At 31.2% G+C, this 21,882-nt stretch overlaps 2 protein-coding genes across 4 annotated transcripts; both read left to right on the top strand.

Annotated features, from left to right (window-relative positions):
* The first annotated feature begins 1,816 nt into the window (after positions 1-1,816).
* LOC21398805 (polygalacturonase) lies at positions 1,817-7,864 on the top strand. The gene is made up of 9 exons (XM_024173668.1): positions 1,817-2,086; positions 5,462-5,590; positions 5,702-5,875; positions 6,045-6,065; positions 6,212-6,419; positions 6,636-6,717; positions 6,995-7,103; positions 7,399-7,515; positions 7,640-7,864. Exons 1-9 carry the CDS (start codon positions 1,817-1,819, stop codon positions 7,862-7,864), a joined length of 1,335 nt encoding a protein of 444 aa, XP_024029436.1.
* Positions 7,865-15,365: 7,501 nt separating this feature from the next.
* Positions 15,366-20,480, top strand: LOC21398804. 3 transcript variants are annotated; one of them, XM_024173672.1, is made up of 12 exons: positions 15,366-15,644; positions 16,056-16,111; positions 16,240-16,403; positions 16,537-16,849; positions 17,616-17,699; positions 17,815-18,135; positions 18,217-18,352; positions 18,441-18,603; positions 18,975-19,103; positions 19,448-19,642; positions 19,757-19,879; positions 20,367-20,480. In XM_024173672.1, exons 4-12 carry the CDS (start codon positions 16,612-16,614, stop codon positions 20,475-20,477), a joined length of 1,500 nt encoding a protein of 499 aa, XP_024029440.1. In that variant the 5' UTR covers positions 15,366-15,644; positions 16,056-16,111; positions 16,240-16,403; positions 16,537-16,611; the 3' UTR covers positions 20,478-20,480. The 3 variants fall into 3 exon arrangements, with proteins under 3 accessions (XP_024029440.1, XP_024029441.1, XP_024029439.1); XM_024173673.1 differs by lacking the exon at positions 16,056-16,111 and having other exon boundaries at positions 16,577-16,849; XM_024173671.1 differs by lacking the exon at positions 16,056-16,111.
* Positions 20,481-21,882: the final 1,402 nt, after the last annotated feature.

The following is a 21,882-nucleotide window of genomic DNA, read 5'->3' as shown; positions in this document are numbered from 1 at the left end:
CTGTTATAATATTTTTTCTTATAAAAAATTTTTGTCAATGAATTCTTTTATAAAATTTGAATTCAAAATCAAAATTGCCGGCTTAAACTATGTACTACACATGCTTTTGTTTCTTTCTTATATATATATACATATATATATATATATTTTCCCCACGTACGTCCATGAGATTCCTTCATAAATCAGAAACACAACCTGCTGCCTCACTCTTAAACAACCCTACCGTCTCTGCTTCATCATCCATGGGAATGGATTCCATCCCTAAACCCAATGCTAAAATCACCCTCCAGTTCAACTAAAGTACTCCAATTTCAAAAAGTTGACATATAATTTTTATCTCTGCCCTTTTAATATTTTCTTGTTGAAGGCAACACACAATTGCGATTAGTGGATGTTATCCCTTATTATTTTACTACTCTTGATTAGTGACGGATTCAGTGGGCACGTGCCATTATTCAGTTTTTTTTTTCTTTTTATGTTTTGTATGAAATTTTGTGAAAAAATATCTTACTTCTTATTCCCTAATAAAATTCAATTATATATATAGGTATGGTCTATTCGAAAAGAGAATATTTGTAGCTTAATAGAAAATGTATTTAATGTAGCTTTCAATATAATTTACTTTTTAATTTTAGACAAGACTTGTCCTAAGATAATCTTTCATGCTAATGCTAAAATTGGACATTTGTAAGAAATATATTCTCAATTATAATTGTATACTTAATGTTAAATTTGACATATCTATGTAGTATTTATTGTCAAATTTGACATCAAGTATAGCATATATCAAATTTTGGTATTTAGTTTTCATTGATTAATGTGTTTACTTTTTTATTTAATAATTACAATGTTTTCCATTTTTAAATTATTTAAAACTACAAAAGCTTAACTAATACAAATTCCAAAACATAAAATTTATAAGAACGAGTATATAATATTTATAGTGTTTAATTCTCCTTGCACACATACATAACAGAGTGACCATGAAGGAAGTGGAGTACAAAAAAAAATTAACATGTTATATGTTGTTTTTATATTTTTTGTCATATAAACTATATAGCATTACTGACACTAGCATTTGTATCGGAGATTGCCTAACTAATGCTCCATTTTATGGTTCCTCATGCTCTTGACAATAATTTCTCATGCTACAACTAATTAATAAACAAGTAGATTAATGATCAATTCAACCACCAGAGAGAATATCTTATGAGAGTTAGGAATTAAAACAACAGTTTGAATTACTCAAAGTCCTAATCCACCTAGCTGTGACAAAGGATCACATTCTACTTTTTTCCTTTTCTTTTTTTTTAAATAAATAAATAAATGGAGAGATAGGAATTGAGTTTAGAGACTTAGCACCTCCCAACTTATAGGTTGGTACCCACTAAATAACTCAATCAAGCCCCCATCATATTTTATTAAAAGGATAAATTGAAAGAAAAACAAAGAAGTTTACTTAAAAAAATAAAGAGGTTTAGAATCCAACCAAAATGACAACCCAGCAAAAGAAAAACATAGTAAGCATTAACAACCCTACACAAAAGGCAAATTTCATCTTCTACTTAATTTATTCGTTTAAATTCTTATAATTATAATGAACTCCAATATTTGGCTAATATTGCTCTAATTCCTTAATTATAATCCGCATGCAATATCCTTCTTTATAATTAGCACAACTTCCTAACCCTACGCACTATAATACATCCCTGTTTCACTTAATATTTATATGCTCATGACCATTACAAGCTCCATTCGCTTTCACAATTCAATATACATTTATCTCTTTGATCATTCGAGAAAAATCAGAAACACAATGCATTCAAGGAGTTCATTGATAATCATTTCCTTCTTGATCATATTAGTCCTTTTCTCTTTCGGTTCATGTTCCGGCAGGTCTCTGGACGATCAACCACGTCTTGGTCATCATGATCATGGCGATTTCATGGACTACTTGATCAACTCAATGGCTCGGATCTTCCGTCTTGAGAGGTATCTCAAACAGGAAGATCATGATGAAGGAAAAACAATACTCAACGTTGATGATTTTGCAGCCAAAAGGAATGGTAAACTAGACGACACAAAGGTACGTAAAAATAAACAACGTGCACATAACTACAAGAACAAACGTTCATACTTTTGCTTCATGGCCCTTGTGGTTTTCATGAACGATGAAGCGGAGTTGAGTAAGGATGGATATTTCTTCGGTGATGAGCTCGATGCTATTTTTTGATTTGGCCACTGCATGCCCTGTACTCTTGTCGCCACACAAACAGATTCCACAAGTTGTTCTTTTAAGAGGTTGAGAAGTGATAGAAGAGAATTTTGTTTAGATCCCAATAAGCTTTGACACTATGGGAGGTTATATATGTGTGTGTGTGTATATATATATATATATATCTATTAAATATACACACACTGTGTATATGTTCAGTACAAATACATACACGGTACACATGTATACTGCTGTACATGGATGGTGTACACATTACCTAATTAATACATCTGTATACATATATACAGTAGATATGACATATATACTCATATTCACGTTAACACATGCGGCTATATATGTATGTATGTATGTGTGGCATAAGTATGGAGTATATAAATCATAGGTGACTTTGCGTTTATACAGTCTTTCAACAGAAAAAGGTACACTATTCGTACTATATTGACAGATTTTTAAATTATGTTTGGTAGATTATTTTAGTCTCAAAACTATGTTTGATAAATTTGGAAAATTTATTCGCTGAAATTTATCTCATAAATTTTATTTCTTTTTGGTGGCAAACATATTAGTTCGCTAATAGTAATTTGTTGTAAAAAAGAAGATAGTTTAGTACCAAATGTTTTAACGAATTTAAAAGTAATTAGCAGCAACTATAGGTTAGTAATATACATAGGACGTGTTTTAGTTGATTTGATGTCATACATCAGTCTTTTTTCGATTATTGATACTACGTATTATTGGCGAATGTGTAGGCACTTGGGTTTTTTTTTTTTCATTTTCATTTCTTTTCTTCCTAGAGTTTATGTTTACATGTATATATAATACATGGGATATTGTTTTAGCTGATATACAGTAGATATGACATATATACTCATATTCACGTTAACACATGCGGTTATATATGTATGTATGTATGTATGTATGTGTGGCATAAGTATGGAGTATATAAATCATAGGTGACTATGCGTTTATACAGTCTCTCAACAGAAAAAGGTACACTATTCGTACTATATTGACAGATTTTTAAATTATGTTTGGTAGATTATTTTAGTCTCAAAACCATGTTCGATAAATTTGGAAAATTTATTCGCTGAAATTTATCTCATAAATTTTATTTCTTTTTGGTGGCAAAAATATTAGTTCGCTAATAGTAATTTGTTGTAAAAAAGAAGATAGTTTAGTACCAAATGTTTTAACGAATTTAAAAGTAATTATCAGCAACTATAGGTTAGTAATATACATAGGACGTGTTTTAGTTGATTTGATGTCATACATCAGTCTTTTTTCGATTATTGATACTACGTATTATTGGCGAATGTGTAGGCACTTGGGTTTTTTTTTTTTTCATTTTCATTTCTTTTCTTCCTAGAGTTTATGTTTACATGTATATATAATACATGGGATATTGTTTTAGCTCATTTGAGTATATATTTATATATTTATTTGGTTGGAAGGGTTTATGGTTTATATATAGAGATATAGCAAGTGTAGTTTACATGTATTTTTTTTAAAATTTGTGGGCAGGCATTTAAGAAGGCGTGGGAGAAAGCTCGGTCGTCAAAAGGAACAACAATCCTTGGGGTACTCCAATTGAATTATCTTGTTAAATCAATCAATTTTGATGGCCTATGCAAATCCAATAATCTTGCCATTCAGATTCAAGGAACCATTAAAGCTTCTGATAAGCGCTCAGAATACAATGAATATTGTGGACACTGTCTTCTCTTTTATAATAGTACTATTCAACATTTATCAGTCCAAGGCTGTGGAATCCTCCATGGCATTAATGGAGACATTTGGTGGAAACACTCCAGCAAAATCAACAAATTTCTCGTAAGTCATATTTTCTGAGTGTGTTTTTCTTGTAGTAGTATTATAGCTAGGACTTGTATAATTAGGTTAATTCCATTTTTGGTTACGAATTTAAGAGAACAAATCCTATTTTAATCCCAACCTTTAAAATATTTAAACATTCAACAATTTCTCTCAGTTCTATAAGATTGTTCCATTAAAGTTCTTTCATGTATAATCTTCTAAAAAATGGATGTCAATTGTATGAGTACAGTTGTGTAATACTTTAATATGGACCCTTAAAGTAATATCACAAAACTGTCACATGTCATTTTCCATCCACTTTTGATTATTTTAACTGAAAGACTTTTATATGACAATTTCTTAGATCGAGGCCTATAGTTGTGAGACATTTTGAACATACCATAGATTAAAATGGGCTCGCCCCTAAATTGGAAGATTATAAATAAGATTAACCTTATCTTATGTTCAAAGGCTAACTAAGTACTCTTTTTTCTCTATTGATTTTTGCAGCCTTGCAATGAACAATTTTTCTCATAAATTTATAATCCGACAATGTGTCTTAACTTCAAGTTTGTGACGTTTAAATGCAGGGGGGTTCCGAAAGTGCCCACAATATCAAAATTTTCGTTAATATTCAAATGAACAACGTGCGCGACCCCATCATAATAGACCAAATTTACTGCGATCAGAAAAACACAAAATTTGTTTATAATAAGCTTCACAACTATGTATCAACCACAATCAATCTGCTTAATAAAGAAGTTAAAAAGAAAATGTCAATCTGTTTAATTAATGGATCTTATAATCAAAAGAGCTCTACGTTCCGTGTGAAAGACATATTGTACCAAAACATCACTGGCATAACTGCTACAAAAGTTGCGATAAAATTAGTTTGTAGCAAGACCTTTAGATGCCCGAGCGTTAATAAGATGAAAGACGTTGACATACGACAACATCATCATACAAACGACACTGACACAGGTGTCGTTTCCCTTCTCCGTCCCAATGCCTACAAAGGAAGGAATAAAACTAAGCCTTCATTTCATCGATCGCATCACAAGAAAATTAGAAACCCTTCTGAGCCTTCAATTCAACAACCAGCGTTCTTTAATGTTGATGAGTTTGGAGCTAAAGGGAATGTCGAAGATGACACAGAGGTATGTAAAACGGGTAGTAATGTACTAAGTTTTGTATCATTTCTCAGTTATATCATTTGAGAGGATGAACAAAAAGTGTGACGGGGCTTTTGAAAATTTCAAGTATTTATAGATAACAAAAAATATTTGGTCCTGTCAATTTTTAATCACCATTTGGTTGAACTTGGTTCTATACTTCTATATATATATATATATATATATATTGCTAATAGTATTATAATTTGTGTCTCGATGAATTGTGGGTACGTTTTTTTAGGCATTTAAGAAGGCTTGGGAAAAAGCTTGTTCATCTAAGGCTCCGGCGTTTGTGGTGGTGCCGCCAAAGAACTATCTTGTTAGACCAATCAAATTCAAGGGTCCATGCAAATCCAATCTTACAATTCAGGTAACCCAATGGATTACACAAAAACATGTGTTTGTGATGGAGAGATCAGAATGTGTATGCGCATTCCTAGAATTGAAGTTTTGATCTTTGGTTCATGTGATGTGATTACAGATTCATGGGACCGTAGAAGCATCCGATGATCGGTCGGATTACAATGACTTAGGTAGGCACTGGCTTTTGTTCGATGGGGTCGATAATTTAGTTCTAGAAGGTTGTGGAAGTGGAACTCTCAATGGCAATGGCGAGACATGGTGGAAGCACTCTTGCAAACTTAACAAATCACTCGTAAGTTAACATTGGCATTTTACTATTGTCTGGCTAGATAATGAACAACAAATCAATTTGGGTCATTAAGATCATTTTGTGCTACTTTTATGAGATGCAATCCAATAATAAAAATTAGTACCATAAATCTGTGCCTAACTATTTTGTTCTGCTTTTCACTCATTTGCAGCCATGCAAGGGAGCACCAACGGTTGTTTTCCAACCCTGTTTTCCACCCTCAATACATCATATATTTTTCCCTTTAATTTATTGTTCGTTATAATTGAATTAATGTATAGAGACTTTGTTTAATTAGTTATTATTTGGAGAATTAATTAGGTTACTCTTGGTTTGCAGGCTCTGACCTTGCGTAAATGCCAGAAACTGGCAGTAAGGGATCTAAAAATCAAAGATGCACAACAAATCCAAGTTTCCTTAGAACACAGTAAGCATGTCAAAGTTTCTAATCTGACTATAACTGCACCAAGGGATAGTCCCAATACGGATGGAATTCATGTCACAGATACCCAAGACATTGTCATCTCCAAATGTGTTATAGAAACAGGTATAATTAATTAACTCACTTAATCAACAGATCAGTAACATGTTATCTGTGTCTTTTTTTTGTTTTTTTTAAAAAAAAAAAAAAAAAAAAAAAAAAAAAAAAGAAAAGAAAAAGAAGTGTATCTATGTGTGCTATAGTCATAAGGATTTGCCTAGCTAGCTATTAGTGAATATATTATCTACTATTTATTCTACTTTCCCGTTTTACGTGTGCTAGGCGATGATTGTATTTCTATTGCGAGTGGATCACAAAAAGTGCGGGCTACTGATATAACATGTGGACCAGGTCATGGAATTAGGTAAAATCATATAACATTCTCTAGTTTCTGTGTTCTTGATCTCAATTTACTAATCTTATAGGAACTTTCTATGATACCGGTAGTATATGTTTTTGAAAGTTGAATGTAATCAAAATTACATTAGAATAAAAGAAAATGTGCAAAACTAATATAATTTAATATAGATTTGATGGTTTAAAATAGAATCGGCAATATATAAATTTATACATTACCATAAAATTATCCATTGTTATAAACATATTTTTAGTATCACTTTGTTGGTTCACTTTTCATACAGTATTGGTAGCTTGGGATCTGAAAATTCGGAAGCCCATGTCTCAGACGTGATTGTAAGAAAAGCCAAACTTTTTAGAACCATGAATGGAGTTAGAATCAAGACTTGGCAGGTAAAATATAACAGCATCTTTAATGCAATATCAAGTTTTTCTCACTTAATAGTTACATTATTATCAAATCAAATTTCACTTTTTTTAGAGAATTTATTGGATTTTTGAAATTATATTTTACGAGTTCTAAAACTCAAAATTTATGACCAAAAATAGATATCAATTTGAAAGATCACAATCGTGTTGGAGTATAAAATAGAACAAAATATCATAAAAATGCTCTTTACACTTTTTTTTTTTAGTCAAATATAGAATTGGTATTGACGATTGCATCACTAAATATTTGTGAATACAGGGAGGTTCAGGATGTGCAAGCAACATCAAGTTTATAGACTTTGAAATGCATAACGTGCAAAATCCCATTATAATAGATCAAAACTACTGTGATAAGAAGAAACCTTGCAAAGAACAGGTAAAGAATATTTGCGCACCCCAAAGTCAAATTTTCACCGTTATAGGTTATACCATATATATTTATGAAATTTTTTTTGCAAGTATTGATTAAAATGCTTGGTTTTAATAATCATAATCAACAGATTTCAGCGGTCCAAGTGAAAGATGTGTTGTACCAGAACATCAAAGGTACAAGCACTTCTGATGTTGCCATAAAGTTCGATTGCAGCAAGAGCTTTGGGTGTGAAGGAATTGTGTTGAGAGATGTTGATCTGCGACGCAAGCAAGGAGATCATGTGGCTGAGGCTTTCTGCAATAACGTGGAGTTCACCGACATTGGAGATGTTTCCCCACTCTGTCCACGTTGAGAAGAGGACTCACTGTCTTAGCTATTTAGCACTAATTCTTTTGTTTTTGTACTTTGATTCTGGTGTGTAGAACTATATGTCCCAAGCATTTAGAAAAGCTCGCATTTTGATCTGTAAAGAACACTGGTTTAAACTAAAATAAATACAAAGCAAAATGAGTTTTTGAAGTGGAGGGGAAGAAGAGAATTTGCACAGGTTTAGAGAAAGAATTAGGCTTTCAGATTATAGTTTTTAACATAAAAAGAATCATACTATACTAAAATGTTTCAAAAATGATATTTGTAGAAAAAAATTGTTTTATTTTATTTTATGAAATCATGTTGATGCTTCGATGTTATAAATTTAAAGAGTATGATTGTTTTTATAGACATTATTTTATAAATTTCTTATCAATTTTTTTTTTTTGCACCATATTGTTACTTTATGATTTTTCTGTGTTTTAACTCATCGGAGTTGAATTCTCTAATGATAGAAAAATGATGAAGAACGAGAACATAAATAATTAGAATTCAAATTGTGTTTATCGATTGGGATTGTTGATTATCTATTAGGATAATTTAGGATTTATCTAATTTTTCAAATTTATAGTTATTATTACTATTAGGATTATTTAAAATTAATAGGATTTGATCATTAGTAGGATTTATGTGTTTATAAATAGATCTAGTATTTATAATTTTCAATTTAGACTTTGATAAATAATTAAATGCAAATATTTCCTGTTCTCTCCTCTCTAATTATTTCTTCTATTTCTTCCTTCAAAATTTTCCCTATCACTTTCTTTTTCTTTGTTTAATCTATCTTGATGCTATGCCAAGGCCCAAGTTTCCGAAAGTATCTTTAAAGAGAAATAGTAGAAAATAGATCAATATAAAAAGCTTAAGAAAGTATATAGGTCAATTTTTAGTTATAGAAATTAATAGGCCATAATTTGTCAAGTTATGGTTTATAACCAGATAAATTATGGACAAACTTATCAAGTTATGGTTCATAACCAGACAAGTTATTGACAAAAACAGTAATTTGACCTATTTATTAACTTATGTAAACTATTGACCTATTAATTTTAATTCATCTCAAACCTTAACTTATTTTCCTCTTTTTCTCATCTTTAAATTATAAGTGAAGTTCGGATCCCAATAATTGGAAAAGAAGACTGTCCCATGTGCTAGGTTATAAATTACGAGCTCAGCTATAAATTTGAAGAACATGGGGGGTTTTAATGCTTTGCCTTTAATTTTTCTGCATTAATTCCGGTCTTGGGTGTCCTTAATCTTTGTCCCCAAAGCATTGGGCAGATTTACAATTGTGATCCAAAAGAGCTGTACCTAGTTCACTGTGTGCATTTATGGCTTAAAATGCTATTTAGTCAATTCTGATAAAAAGCTAGTCAAATTTATGATTATCCAAATCCCCCATTGTCAATTTATTAGTGATTCAAAGCTTGTTCGTGGACCATAATAATGCAAGCACCAGAATATCAATACAATTTTCATAAAGTAACTCTCCTCTTGGTTTTTGTTAACCACTTTATTAAATAGAGGGATTTTTTTATATAATTTCTGAATATAAGGATATTCACAAGGAAAAAAAAAAGCAAAAACGAGAAGGTTTTTGTCTCATAAATTAATTTTTTTTATTGGTTAAGATATTGTCTCTCTGTTCATATATTATTTTAATCATATCGTGCGCCGGTAAATATTTTAAATCACTTAGAGTCTGTTTAGTTCATGCATTTAAATCATTAATTCTTAATTTTGACATTTAAAATTTAAAATTTTTATGAGATTAAAGTACTGTAACAAAATTAAAACTGTGAGTTTAAATACATAAAATAAATGAGCTCTTAAACAAGTTTGGTGCATTAGGTGTTAATCTTGAGGAAAAAATAAAAAGAATAAAAAAAGCGCTAAATTGTCAGAACTCGTTGAAGTTCTTTTGTTCTCTTTTCACACGTTATTTACCATTAAAAGGGGCATTGACTTGGTTAGGTGAAACTAAAGAATATGCCAAAGCAGGATTACTTACCGGACTGAATTGCAAGATTAGTCTCAAATCTCAAACTATACTATATATAGGAAAAATCAATCAAGGTTTAGTGATCACATTATTGAGTCCCTTTATATATTTCCGAAGTAGCTTTTTCTCTCTTATTTATAATAATACGAGTTAAAAATACATAATCACTACTCATTTAAAATAACGGTTATATATTGTAAAAAAAAAAAAAAAAAGAGACAAATGAGAAAAAAAAAATCTAAAGCAAAAGGTAGGATAAAAAAGACATAAAAAGTATATATAAAAAAAAATTTGCTTGATGAAGGGAGAAGAAACTTCTTGCAAAACTCCTTACAGAACATTTCACACATACTAATTATCTCCTAATAATGTAGTAAAGATATAATTTGAATATAAGAAGCATAATTTACAAAACCCACAGATAATTCGTCCACAAAAACCTTTAAGAAGAGGTAATATCATACCATGAATTATAAAGGGAGAAAGAGAGAAATATGCTAAGACTTGAGATGAATTAAAATTAATAGGCTAATAGTTTACATAAATTAATAAATAGGCCAAATTATTATTTTTGTCCATAACTTGTCTGGTTATGATCTATAACTTGACAAGTTATTGTCCATAATTCACAGTTTTTGTCCATAACTTGGCTGACTATGAATCATAAATTAACAAGTTTGTCCATAATTTATCTGGTTATGAACCATAACTTGAAAAGTTATTGCCTATTAATTTTTATAACTAAAAATTTACCTATATACTTTCTTAAACTTTTCAGGTGGACCCAACAAAATGTTCTTATGCAGATAATTATTGACTCGAGGAAAATTTATGAACACTTAACACCACAAATGCATCTCACCCCCGCTGACATGGGACTCACCTCAGAGCTATAAAAAAATTTTGATAAAACGAACGGAAGCATAACACAACTCAGCAAACAATAAAACTAGGTATATCTTGCATAAATAGTTGATAAATGGTCTACTTTTCTGAGGTTGTTGAAGTGGTAATGGGTTTTCATTTGGCTGCGGGGGAACAACTCTAATCCCTTGAAGTGTTATTGTAGCTGTGAACCACAACACATAATTGATTAGGAGATGTGGGAAAATAATATCTTCTATTTTGTTTGGTTACCATCGAACAATCAATTAAACTAATATACAAATTTTCAGTGTTTTTTTTTTCCCCTCCACTTTCCAATATCATAAAAACACATAAAAAATTGGGAAGAGGGAGGTCTAGAAGCTAGCTCTGCCAAATTTGTTTAAAGCAAGATTAAAGAACTATTATCAGATTCTCTATCTGATTTTGATGTAGCAGTTAGATATTCTCCATCCTCCTGAGTGTGTTTGCACCAAACGAAGATGTTATTTGCTTAATGATTTTTTATTTTTTTTTATTTTTTTATGTTCGGGTTTCTATTTTTCTTATTCAAAAAATGATTTTCTCGGGTCTCGTTTATTTTATTAATTTGAGTTTTCAATTTCAATTTTGCTACAGTTAAAAGTTCTCATAAAAAATCACATATAATTTTTTCTACTACAGTAAAAAGCTCTCACACAAAATCGCATCTCAACTCAAATTAAAAATTCGAATTAACGAATTGAACGAGACCTGATCAGTTAAATGTAAAGTAGGGATGGCGGAAATAAGCAAAAAATTTAAATTTAAAAAAAAAAAAAAAGGTATATTGGAAGCCACGAAAGTGCAGTTTTTGTTATCAAAGCAACTTTAAAGGATGTTTTCATTACAAATAAGACTATGATCTCAAGTGTCAATGGAACAACTAGTGATAGCACATCTGAGAATTATGTTTGTAGTTGTATTACTCAATTGAGATTATGATCTGTTGCACGAAAATTATGAATGTATGATGGATACAAAAAAATTTTCGCTTTAGCTTAGTTTTTCTTTTTAAAAAAAATTAAAAAATAAACTATGGAAAAATCTCCTAAAGGTAAAAAGAAATGAAGTTGATAAAACTCCTAAATTACGCCTCTGCCATACCTCCACCCTTATCCAGCAAAACTATAAAATCATATTATCTGTAATAACTAATTATTTAGTGGTTTTTGAAAGCAAAAAAATTGCAATTCATGTGAACAATATGCGATTATCCACGTATCATGATATTTATAAATAAGTAAGTTTTTTTTTTTATCAATAATGCGTAATGAATTATTAAGTTGATAAAACAATGAAATTATATATAAAATTACTATGTCAGCAATAGCCAAATTATTTAGTGGATGGTGGAAGCAAAAATTACAGTCCATGTGAATTATACGTGATTATCCAGGTATCATGATATTTACAAATAAATAATTTTTCTTGATTGATAACATAATGAATGTTTATAAAATTCTCCCGAACTTTGCCACTTTTATCAATATATCCCATGAATTTTAAAATGTTCATGTTGCCACTCTTGAGTCAACATTAGTTGATTAGCGGCAATAATAATAGATTTTACAAATAAATAATGGATTTTCTAAGTATCATGATATTTAAAAAAAAAATAATTTTTCTTGATCCATAACATAATGGATTTTTAAGTTGATAAATATACGAAATAGTAGAACCATTCCGTCTGCAGTAAACTAAATTATTCAATGCCGAGTTGTAGTTGTATTCGTTTGATTATCTTCACAGGTTATATTTCAAACTTAGTAGGCTGGTAGTAGCAGCTGCAGCTGCCTTCCTTTAACCAAATAAATTGCATTCTTTCCACAAAGGAAAAAGAAAAAAAAAGTATTGTTTTCACTACTTAGATTGTTTTTCACTCGATAAATTACTTAAAAAATGGTTTAAAAATAACGTTTGTTTTCATTCTCGCTATAACGTGATGTTTCCGAGACTTTTTAAGCCCTATAAACACAAGTTAAAGTTGTAACAAAGCTACTAAAAAGCATGCAAATTACTTACATTACAAAATATTCATTGAACTCAAACAATCTCTGAAAATTTCGTTACCTAATTTTGTTATTTAATTAGAAACATGGAAGTCTAAATTAAACAGTTCATTTGAGTCTTTCTTTCCAAGTGGTAGGTGAGATGCGAAAAAGACAAACCTTGTCCTCATGATATTGAAAATTTGAAAGTTGCTTTACGGCCCAACCACTTCAACACGGCTAGTAGGGGTCTCCTTGTCTGTCTACTTCAAAATACTTATTAATATTTAAAAGAATCCTAATCACAGGCAAAAAAAACCACTAATCAATATTAATATTTTTAAATGGGGTTGCTTAAGCATCCTATTCTTATGTCCCCATCTTTATAAATACCTATACATTTTATGCTAAAGAATTTATATGTTGAAATTATTTTTTTTTAAGTGTGCCCCCTTGGCAATCATTCCGTTGGTTATAGGTAATTTAACATGATTTTTCATGCATTGGAAATTTTGGGAAAAGACAGATATAATTGGGTATTTTAACACTTTTTTGTGCTTTCTTTGTCATATGTGGCGTAAAGAGTGGGATAATACAAAAGAAAAAAAAAAAAAAAAAGGAATTCCCTTTAGGAAAAGACTTGAAAAAGGGAACAACTCCACATTGGCAAAGGTGAAAAAATTGGAGTAATTGCAACCATCAATCAATGGTGCTGCATGTGTGGGCGATCCATTAAATTAATTTCATTCATTGAAAGCACTGATTTTTTTTTTTAAAGTATTTAAAGACACAAAATCCAAGCTTGATGCACTAATGCCTCTAAAGGAATTCAAGAAAACAATAAAAACCAATCAGAAATTTATAGCTCATTACTGATTACAGTGTGCTTGCAAGTTACCCAGTACACTTTTAAATGATGACAAGACAATTCCTTCCATGAAGCTCGATCAACAAACCAGAAAACAAATTTTCTTAAAAAAATAAAAATAAAAATAACTGAAACATCCTTTCAAGCAAAAAGTACACGTACATGAATTGCTTGTTTAGAATTTAGAAGATACGGGTCCGTTTATTTCGCTGATTTAAATTTAGAATTCGAGTTTTGCTACAGTAAAAAGCTCTCAGAAACAGTCACATTTAACTTTTTTGCTACAGTAAAAAGTTCTCACATAAAATTACATTTTTCACATTTAACTTTTTTGCTACAGTAAAAAGTTCTCACACAAAATCACATTTCAACTCGAATCAGCGAAATGAACGGGCTCAATTTAAAATTATTTTTATTTTATGTGTATTTTTTAAGAGAAAAAATATTGTAAAAAATTATGAATTAGAGTCTGATGGTTACAATTATATGTGATTGAGCGGAATGAAACTAAACAAAAGTTGATAAGCATTTAGCAAAAGGCTGGTTTTTGTTTATCTGCCGACTAAATATTCCCAATTCCCGTGCTGCCAAAGGATGTGCATCCCAGAAAACTGTTTAATTCTTTCCCCTTTGTCACTCTGCCATGATGTTGACCTCCAAGAGAATTGATAAAAAGTGTCAAATAATTTGTAGCATCTTATGGCCACGTGCATGATCATCTATTTTATTCCCTTTATTTTTAAATTTGCCGCTTAGAGTTGCACAAAAAGAAGAAAAATGTTATATATCAACATTATTTGAATCATACATTAAAACGTCACATTATAGCATGATATCCGATTACTGTTGACATCGACTATTATGTTATCACATATATATTTATGAGTTTCGGCTCATATGAATAGTATCATGTCACGTTAATTAAAATAATATATAAATAAAATATACTATATGGTTTTTAATTAACATGTCATATGTTATATTTTATCTCTTACGTATATGATCATATGATTTTTGACAATGTTCTAAAAACAAACACATAAAATTGTTTTATCGATAACATTTATTTTCAGAGAAGGGTTACTACATCCTTATTTTAATGTAGGAAAAAAAAAAGGAATTAGGATGCTTATAATACAAAGTTAATAAGGCCTCGTTCGCTTTGCGGATTCGAGTTTTTAATTCGAGCTGAGATGTGATATTTTTTTAGAGTTTTTAACTGTAGCCGAAAAAGTTAGATGTGACAGTTTTTTAAAATTTTTAACTACAAAAATCTAGAACTGAAAACTTAAATCGATAAAATGAATGAAACCTAAATGATAAGTGAACGAGTACCGTACCATATTGAGTCGACAGAAGCTAGACTTTTGTTAAAGCGTATGCATCAAACATTCAAAAAATAGCAACAACCTACAAATTCTAAGAAATAACAAGAGAACAGAAGGTTGGATTTAATTTTAGTATTATATTATGTTTTTCTCAAAAGGATGGTCACACGTGGGGAAAAGATGAAGCGGAGTCGGCGGGGGTGTTTATTAACAATTTTAAGCTAAAGTTCTGTATTAACAAAAAAAAAAAAAAAAAAAAAAAAGCTAAAGTTTCTGTCTCTGCATTCGCCATGATGCCCATCTGCCCGCGAAATCTCAGGCAATAAAAACCAAACCAGATTTATTAATAAAAAATAATAATTAAATTAAGAAAAACAAAGTAAGAGAACGAAAACAGACGAGAGACAGGAGAGAGAGACATTTAAAAGAAAGGAGCCGAATACAACGCACGTCTTCTTTGTGTTGTGTCGTACTTTCTCTTTTCGGCCTTTCTTTTTTTTCTGTGTAATTCTATTTCTTGTCCATTTTTGAGACAACAGAGATTTTTTTTTTGTTTTCCAAAAAAAAAAAAGAAGAAGAGAAAGTGAGAGAGACAGAGACGAGAGAGACAAAAGAGGAAGAAAGGAGGAATCCTTGGTTCCTCCCTTGGAATATGATCTTCATTTTCTCAGGTTGGTTCTTCTTTTTATTTTCTAATTATCTTTTTTTTTTATTTCTCTGTTTCCTTATTGTTCTGTCCTGTTTTTATGTTTTTCACTTTAAACATGATTAATTTGTATTTTATTTTCATTTCTTTCCAATATTTTTCTATGTTCTTTTGTCAACCCTTTTCAATGCCCAAAAAAAAAAAAAGCAATCATTTGTTGGTTTTTTTTAATATAATAATATTTCATTTGGTTTTATAGACGCGTATCAGCAAGTTGTTAATACAAATTTGTCGAACATCTTACAACTTACCAAATAATCAACATCTATCCATTTTTCTAATCCGTACTTGATAGAGACTAATACAACTCTTTCTATTTGTTCTCTCTTCATCACATAAGAATTCACTTTCTCCTCTTCCTTTTCAACTTTTTTAGGCAATATTTAACTACGACATTTCTGGTTAAACATCAAGCATCAAACGTCCTTCAAGGTTCTTAGATCATCCTCTAGTTTTCCGTTTCATGGAGTTGGCGAAAAACTTTCGCTTAGTTCATGTTACACATCAAATTAAAATTCACCTTTTATTTATTTGTTTGTTTATTTTTGGGTTGTCTTCAGGTTTTCTCCAAAAGATGGAGAATAAGGTGGAGTAATCTTTGTGACAAATCGATGTGATATCTTAGACATGATATTTTTTCTTCTCTAAGTAGTGAGCGGAAACTAACTAACTAACTAGAGACGGCAAAAAAAACTGCCCACTTGGGATTGATTTTATATTCAAGGTATGTAACTGATCCACAAAAGAAGATTATTGAAATTGTTTTGATATGTCAAGTTACAGAGCATCAATGCTGAGTTTTAAGGTTTTTTTTTTCTTTCTTTTTGCTTTTTTCTTTTTTCTTGATTGCATTACAGGTTTTTTATGCTATCTTTTGTTCCTGCTCTATTTGTGAAGTTGGCAACAAACACCTTTGTGAAATTGTCGTCGGAATGGGTGGCTGCGTCTCAAAATCGAATAAAAGGATCAGAACGACTCGGAGAAAGTGCCGAACATCCGGCAAACGCCGAGGAAGGATTTCCGCCTCCGTTCCTGAGTTTGTTCATCTCGGCTTTGAGAAAGGCGCTGCTGCTACTAGTACCACTACTTGCAAGAGATCCGAGGTCTCGAACATGACATTTCACCTCACTCAGCTTCAATGGAACCACAGCCAAGCTGATTCAAATGGCGGTAAAAGCTTCAAACGTTTTCTTTTCTTTTTAGAACTCATGGGAGCACTTGAATTTAAACTTTCAACATTAGAGGCAACGGTGTCAATTTACTGCAAGACTAAGCTTGCAACCACGAAACTTTTTCGTGTTGTTCTAGGTGTTGGGGGAAAAACATACCTTTATACGTACGCAGCAAACAAAATAAACTGAAATAAAAATAATAAAAAGACTGAGAAGATAAAGATTTAAGTGGTTTGAAAATTTTCTTATCTCTATGAAAGAGAGAAAAATTCACTAATAATTTTAAAATTACACACTCAACAAACTTTCTCACTCTCTCTTTACTTAAAACTCTTTACACGTTTTGCCTATCTCTCTCCTCACTTTTCTCTGTTTCTCTCAAAAGAAGGTACTCTTTTTCTGTACTTTTCTCTAAACACGCAAAATCTTATACAAAACACTTATTTATAAACTCTTAATTATCTTTACCTAAAAATAAAAAATAATAACTTATTAAAAAAACACGAAAAAATAACTTTTCTAAAACTAATTTGAAGCAATTGCTCAACACTAGGCAACAGGGATTACCCTTTTTTCACATTTTATTCATTGTTTTAATGAAAAAAAAAAAACAATAAAAGTCTGTTGTTTTTATAGATTTGAACCACAATTTAAACATTTTTCTATAGTGAAAACTCTCGTAAAAATTTAAATTTTCTGTTCAAACCGAGAAAAGAACAGGCCCTAAGAGTGCTTTACTGAAAATGGAATTGAATTGTATGCAGGGATGTGCCAAGAAGAAGCCTGGTTTGACTCTCTTAGTATTTTTGAGTCGGATTCAGATGATGACTTCAGTAGTGTTCATGGAGGTCATGCAGTTTCCATCTCATTACAACAAAGAGAATCTCTTTTCTGTCTATGATTTTCTGATTAGTACCCAACTTTGCTTCCTTTTTTTTTTTTTTTCCTTTTTTGGGCCGTCAGATGGTTTCCCTTTAGCAAGCAATCCAATCGGGAACATCCCAAGTACTCAATTGCTCCATTACGAAAGCGCTTCATGCTTCGTGGATTCGGGGTCTAAGTATGAGGAGTTCTGTGAGAGCTATCTCAAGATCGACGGAGCCACAGCTTTCTCGTCCGAGAAAACGCAAGAAAACAACTTGAAATCCTGCATGCCTCGCTTGCTTCCTTCGGTGAGTTTCAATGACAAGAATCAGTCTGTGTCCAGTCCACGAAAGCAGTCCACTTTGATCATGCTTTCTTACAAGAGGAAGTCCATTGATGGAAACGAAAAGACCGAATTTTGTAAGTGTATTTTGATTAGTTTCACATCCTAAGAAAACCATATTTTTTGTCATATGATTAGAAACGCATGTTATGATTCAGGTGCTGCTGAGAAATTATTGTATCGTCCAAGGGCAGGACTAAGAATCCCATGTTCGACAGGAGAGAAACCAATCCCGGGATGCTGGTCTGAGGTTTCACCATCGGTTTTTAAGCTCCGAGGCGAAAATTATTTCAGGCACGCATTGATTGGTTCTGTTTTCTTTCCTCTTTTGTTTTGATTTCTTTTTAAGATTTCTGTCTAAGGTTGACAACCTGTTATGTAGAGACAAACAGAAACAACCTGCTTCAGGATTCAGCCCGTACATACCGTTCGGTGTCGATTTATTTATCTGCCCGCGAAAGATCAGCCACATTGCTCAGCACCTTGAACTTCCTTCCGTGAAAGCCAACGACAAAGTTCCTTCCCTCCTCATTGTTAACATACAGGTTCTCTCTCTCTTCTCTCAAGATGTTGCCTCAATCTTAATTAGTAGAAGCTATAGTTTTATCTTGCAATGGGAAAATGAGAATTAAAACAAGCATTGATTTTTAGAGGGCACATTTGCTAGTTCATAACGAAATGTCATTGACAAGGGAAAAGGTTTGAAAAAGGAAAGAAGAAGAATGAAGAAGAGGATCAAGCATTTGGTTCAAGAGTTCTGCTCATTCTTTTTTCACTGATGATAATAATAATAATAATAATAATAATAATAATAATAATAATAATAATAAAAAGGTCCTAAAACGTTGGATTCCAAGATTTTTCATTAGCTCATGCATGAGTTGAGTGTGAATTTGGTTATGTGTTGTTGCTGCAGGTGCCTACTTATCCCGCAACCATGTTGCTTGGTGACTGCAATGGGGAAGGCATGAGCCTTGTCTTATATTTCAAAGTCTTCGAGAATTTTGACGAAGAAATCAGTCCTACTTTTCAGGACAACATCAAGGTATTCTCTTCTGGTAGAATTATAGTACGACCAGTTATTTTCTGATCGTACCGGGAAATTAAATTTTCAGGCATTGGATATATAATATACAAATCGATCTGGACTTTTGAAATCTGAGCTAGTTTTGTCAGGTGCGGACTCAACAACAAAAGATTTCAACAATCCAGATCTATTTTGATTATCAGTTATTGTCTGAAAATGCATTGTATAGCATGACCAGAATTAAGTGGTCGTACTGTAGTCCGATTCATTTTCTTTGCTATATCTTTTGCTTTTCATCCCTATTTGTCTTTATTGTATATTACATTTTACGGATTCTCATCACATTTTTGCTTTTTCCGTAGAAATTCGTCGAAGATGAGATGGAGAAAGTTAAAGGATTTGCAAGGGAATCAACGGTTTCATTCAGGGAAAGGCTAAAAATTCTTGCTGGGGTGGTTAATCCAGAGGACCTCCAACTTGGTTCTGCAGAAAGGAAGCTCTTACATGCTTATAATGACAAGCCAGTCCTCTCAAGGCCTCAGCATGATTTCTTCAAGGTTAAAAAGAAAAGCCTTTTTATTTATTTATTTAAGAGCTTCTAATAATACCCATATTGATGAAAATATTATGAGCTAAACAACCAAATTTGGTTCTCTTTTTCGTTTGTCCAGGGATCCAATTACTTTGAGATTGACCTTGATATACACAGGTTCAGCTACATATCCAGAAAAGGACTTGAATCATTTCAAGACCGTTTCAAGAATGGGATTCTTGATTTGGGTTTAACTATTCAGGTAAGTTTATTTATTAGACAATTTTGTGGTAAGGCATAAAAGAAATGAGTTACTCGTGTGACGCAATTTTGAGCTTGTCAAATCACATCTCCCATTTCAAACTAACAAGAAAAAGAAACAGACAGACCGTTTAATTCGCTGATTCGAGTTTTTAATTCGAGTTAATATGTAATTTTATGTGAGAGTTTTTTACTGTAACAAAAAAGTTATATGTTATTGTTTGTGAGAGCTTTTTACTGTAGCAAAACTTGAATTTTAAACTCGAATCAGCGAAATAAACGGATAACTTGATGAAAATCATATGGTTTTAGAATTGTGTCATTAGTGGTAGTTTTTTTTTTTTTTTTTTTTTCCTTTAGCCTACCAGAAGTTCTCCTTATTTATTACATTGTCCCTTGATATAATTTTAACTTGAGTCAACTTACTGAGAGCTGATTCCATTATTTGATAGCTAGAGAATGATTTCTCTTTGATGCTGTGTTGCTAGGCACAAAAACAAGAGGAATTGCCAGAGCAAGTATTGTGCTGTGTGCGGTTGAATAAGATTGACTTTGTAAATCATGGCCAAATACCAACACTAGTGACAATTGATGATTGATTTAAGGACTATCACTTGGTGGGTATTGCTTTTCAAGTGTGTGTGTGTGTGTCTATATATATATATATATATATATATATATATATATATTCCGGCAAAACAACAAGCAAGAGTTGTACCAACATTTTCTCTTTAAATTACCGAGAAAGATGGCCAAGGAGCATTCTTTGGTATATAAAAGGGAAGAAGTAAAAAAGAAAAATGTGTTCTTTGTCTAGTAGGAAAAGAATGTATTTGATTCTAAGCAATATGGTTCCAAATTATTATTATTATTTTTTTAAAGATTTATTTCAATCTTTGTTTAACTGAGTCTGTAATCCATAAAAGCCATAATCTGAATGAGAAAGTAACATTATTCTGTTTAAAAAGATCAATTAAAAGTTCAAAAAACAATCAAGATTATTTTCACTTTTAGCTTCTCAACATAATCTCAAATCTCACCATATACCATCTTGTTTATAGCTTCATTGGGTTATGTTTTACAAGGAAAATCAGCAATATGGTTATGTTTACTGCCACCTTCATAGCATTCTGGTCAGAATATTCCAAACCTCCAATCTATACTCACGTAAGAGTTGTAAAGAAAGGTTGCGGTAAAAATTAAAGAAAACGACACCATTTTTTTACATACAACAAGAAATTTATAAAACGACAATACTATTCAAACTTGCTTAATCATAATATCGTCAAGATTTCAGAAAACGACCACATATCCTACAAACACCAACAGGTATCCCGCTTAAAACGACAAAATATCATAAAAGTTTACTTTCAAGCGACAATATTTTAGGATAACAAAAACATTAAAGACGACACAGTCTCGAAAAACTCAAGGGGATGATATCACCTAAGTATTTAGAATAGTACAAATAATAAACCTACACAAAACTATAGTAAATAATGTACTTTCTTCGAGCATTAAGATATCAATGACTATAAGGTGATTAAGAAATCTACCAAACTGTAAAACGAAAGAAAAACTTTGTAGTATAGGCCATAATGGCCATGTTTAGAATTGATGCCGTTTTTATTTTTCACGTTTTTTGAGAAAGAAAAACTGAAAAAACGGCGTTTGGCGCAATAAAAACAAAAAATGAAAATGATTTTTTGGTTTAGTGTAAAATGAGAGAAAAATAAAAAATGACTTTTAGTCGTTTTTCATTTTTTATTTTCGTTTTCTTCCCTCGAGAGCAGAGAGAGACACATTAATGGGTTTTTTTTTTACTGAAAACAATCTTTTGATAAAATTACTAAATGTATTTTTAAAAATAATTTTTGTCTGAAATTAAAAATGTTTTCATTTTTATTTTCATACAAAAATAAAATTATTTTAGAACGAGTTCATTTGTGATCATCAACCGCAAAAGGGGAGGGGGGGAATTAAGAGTCCTACTTTCAACCAACC

The sequence above is a fragment of the Morus notabilis genome, unplaced genomic scaffold (genome assembly GCF_000414095.1).
Source record: "Morus notabilis unplaced genomic scaffold, ASM41409v2 Scaffold503, whole genome shotgun sequence".
Lineage (NCBI taxonomy): Eukaryota > Viridiplantae > Streptophyta > Magnoliopsida > Rosales > Moraceae > Morus > Morus notabilis.
Note: the sequence above shows the minus strand (reverse complement) of the source record. Positions and strands in the feature narration are given on the sequence as shown.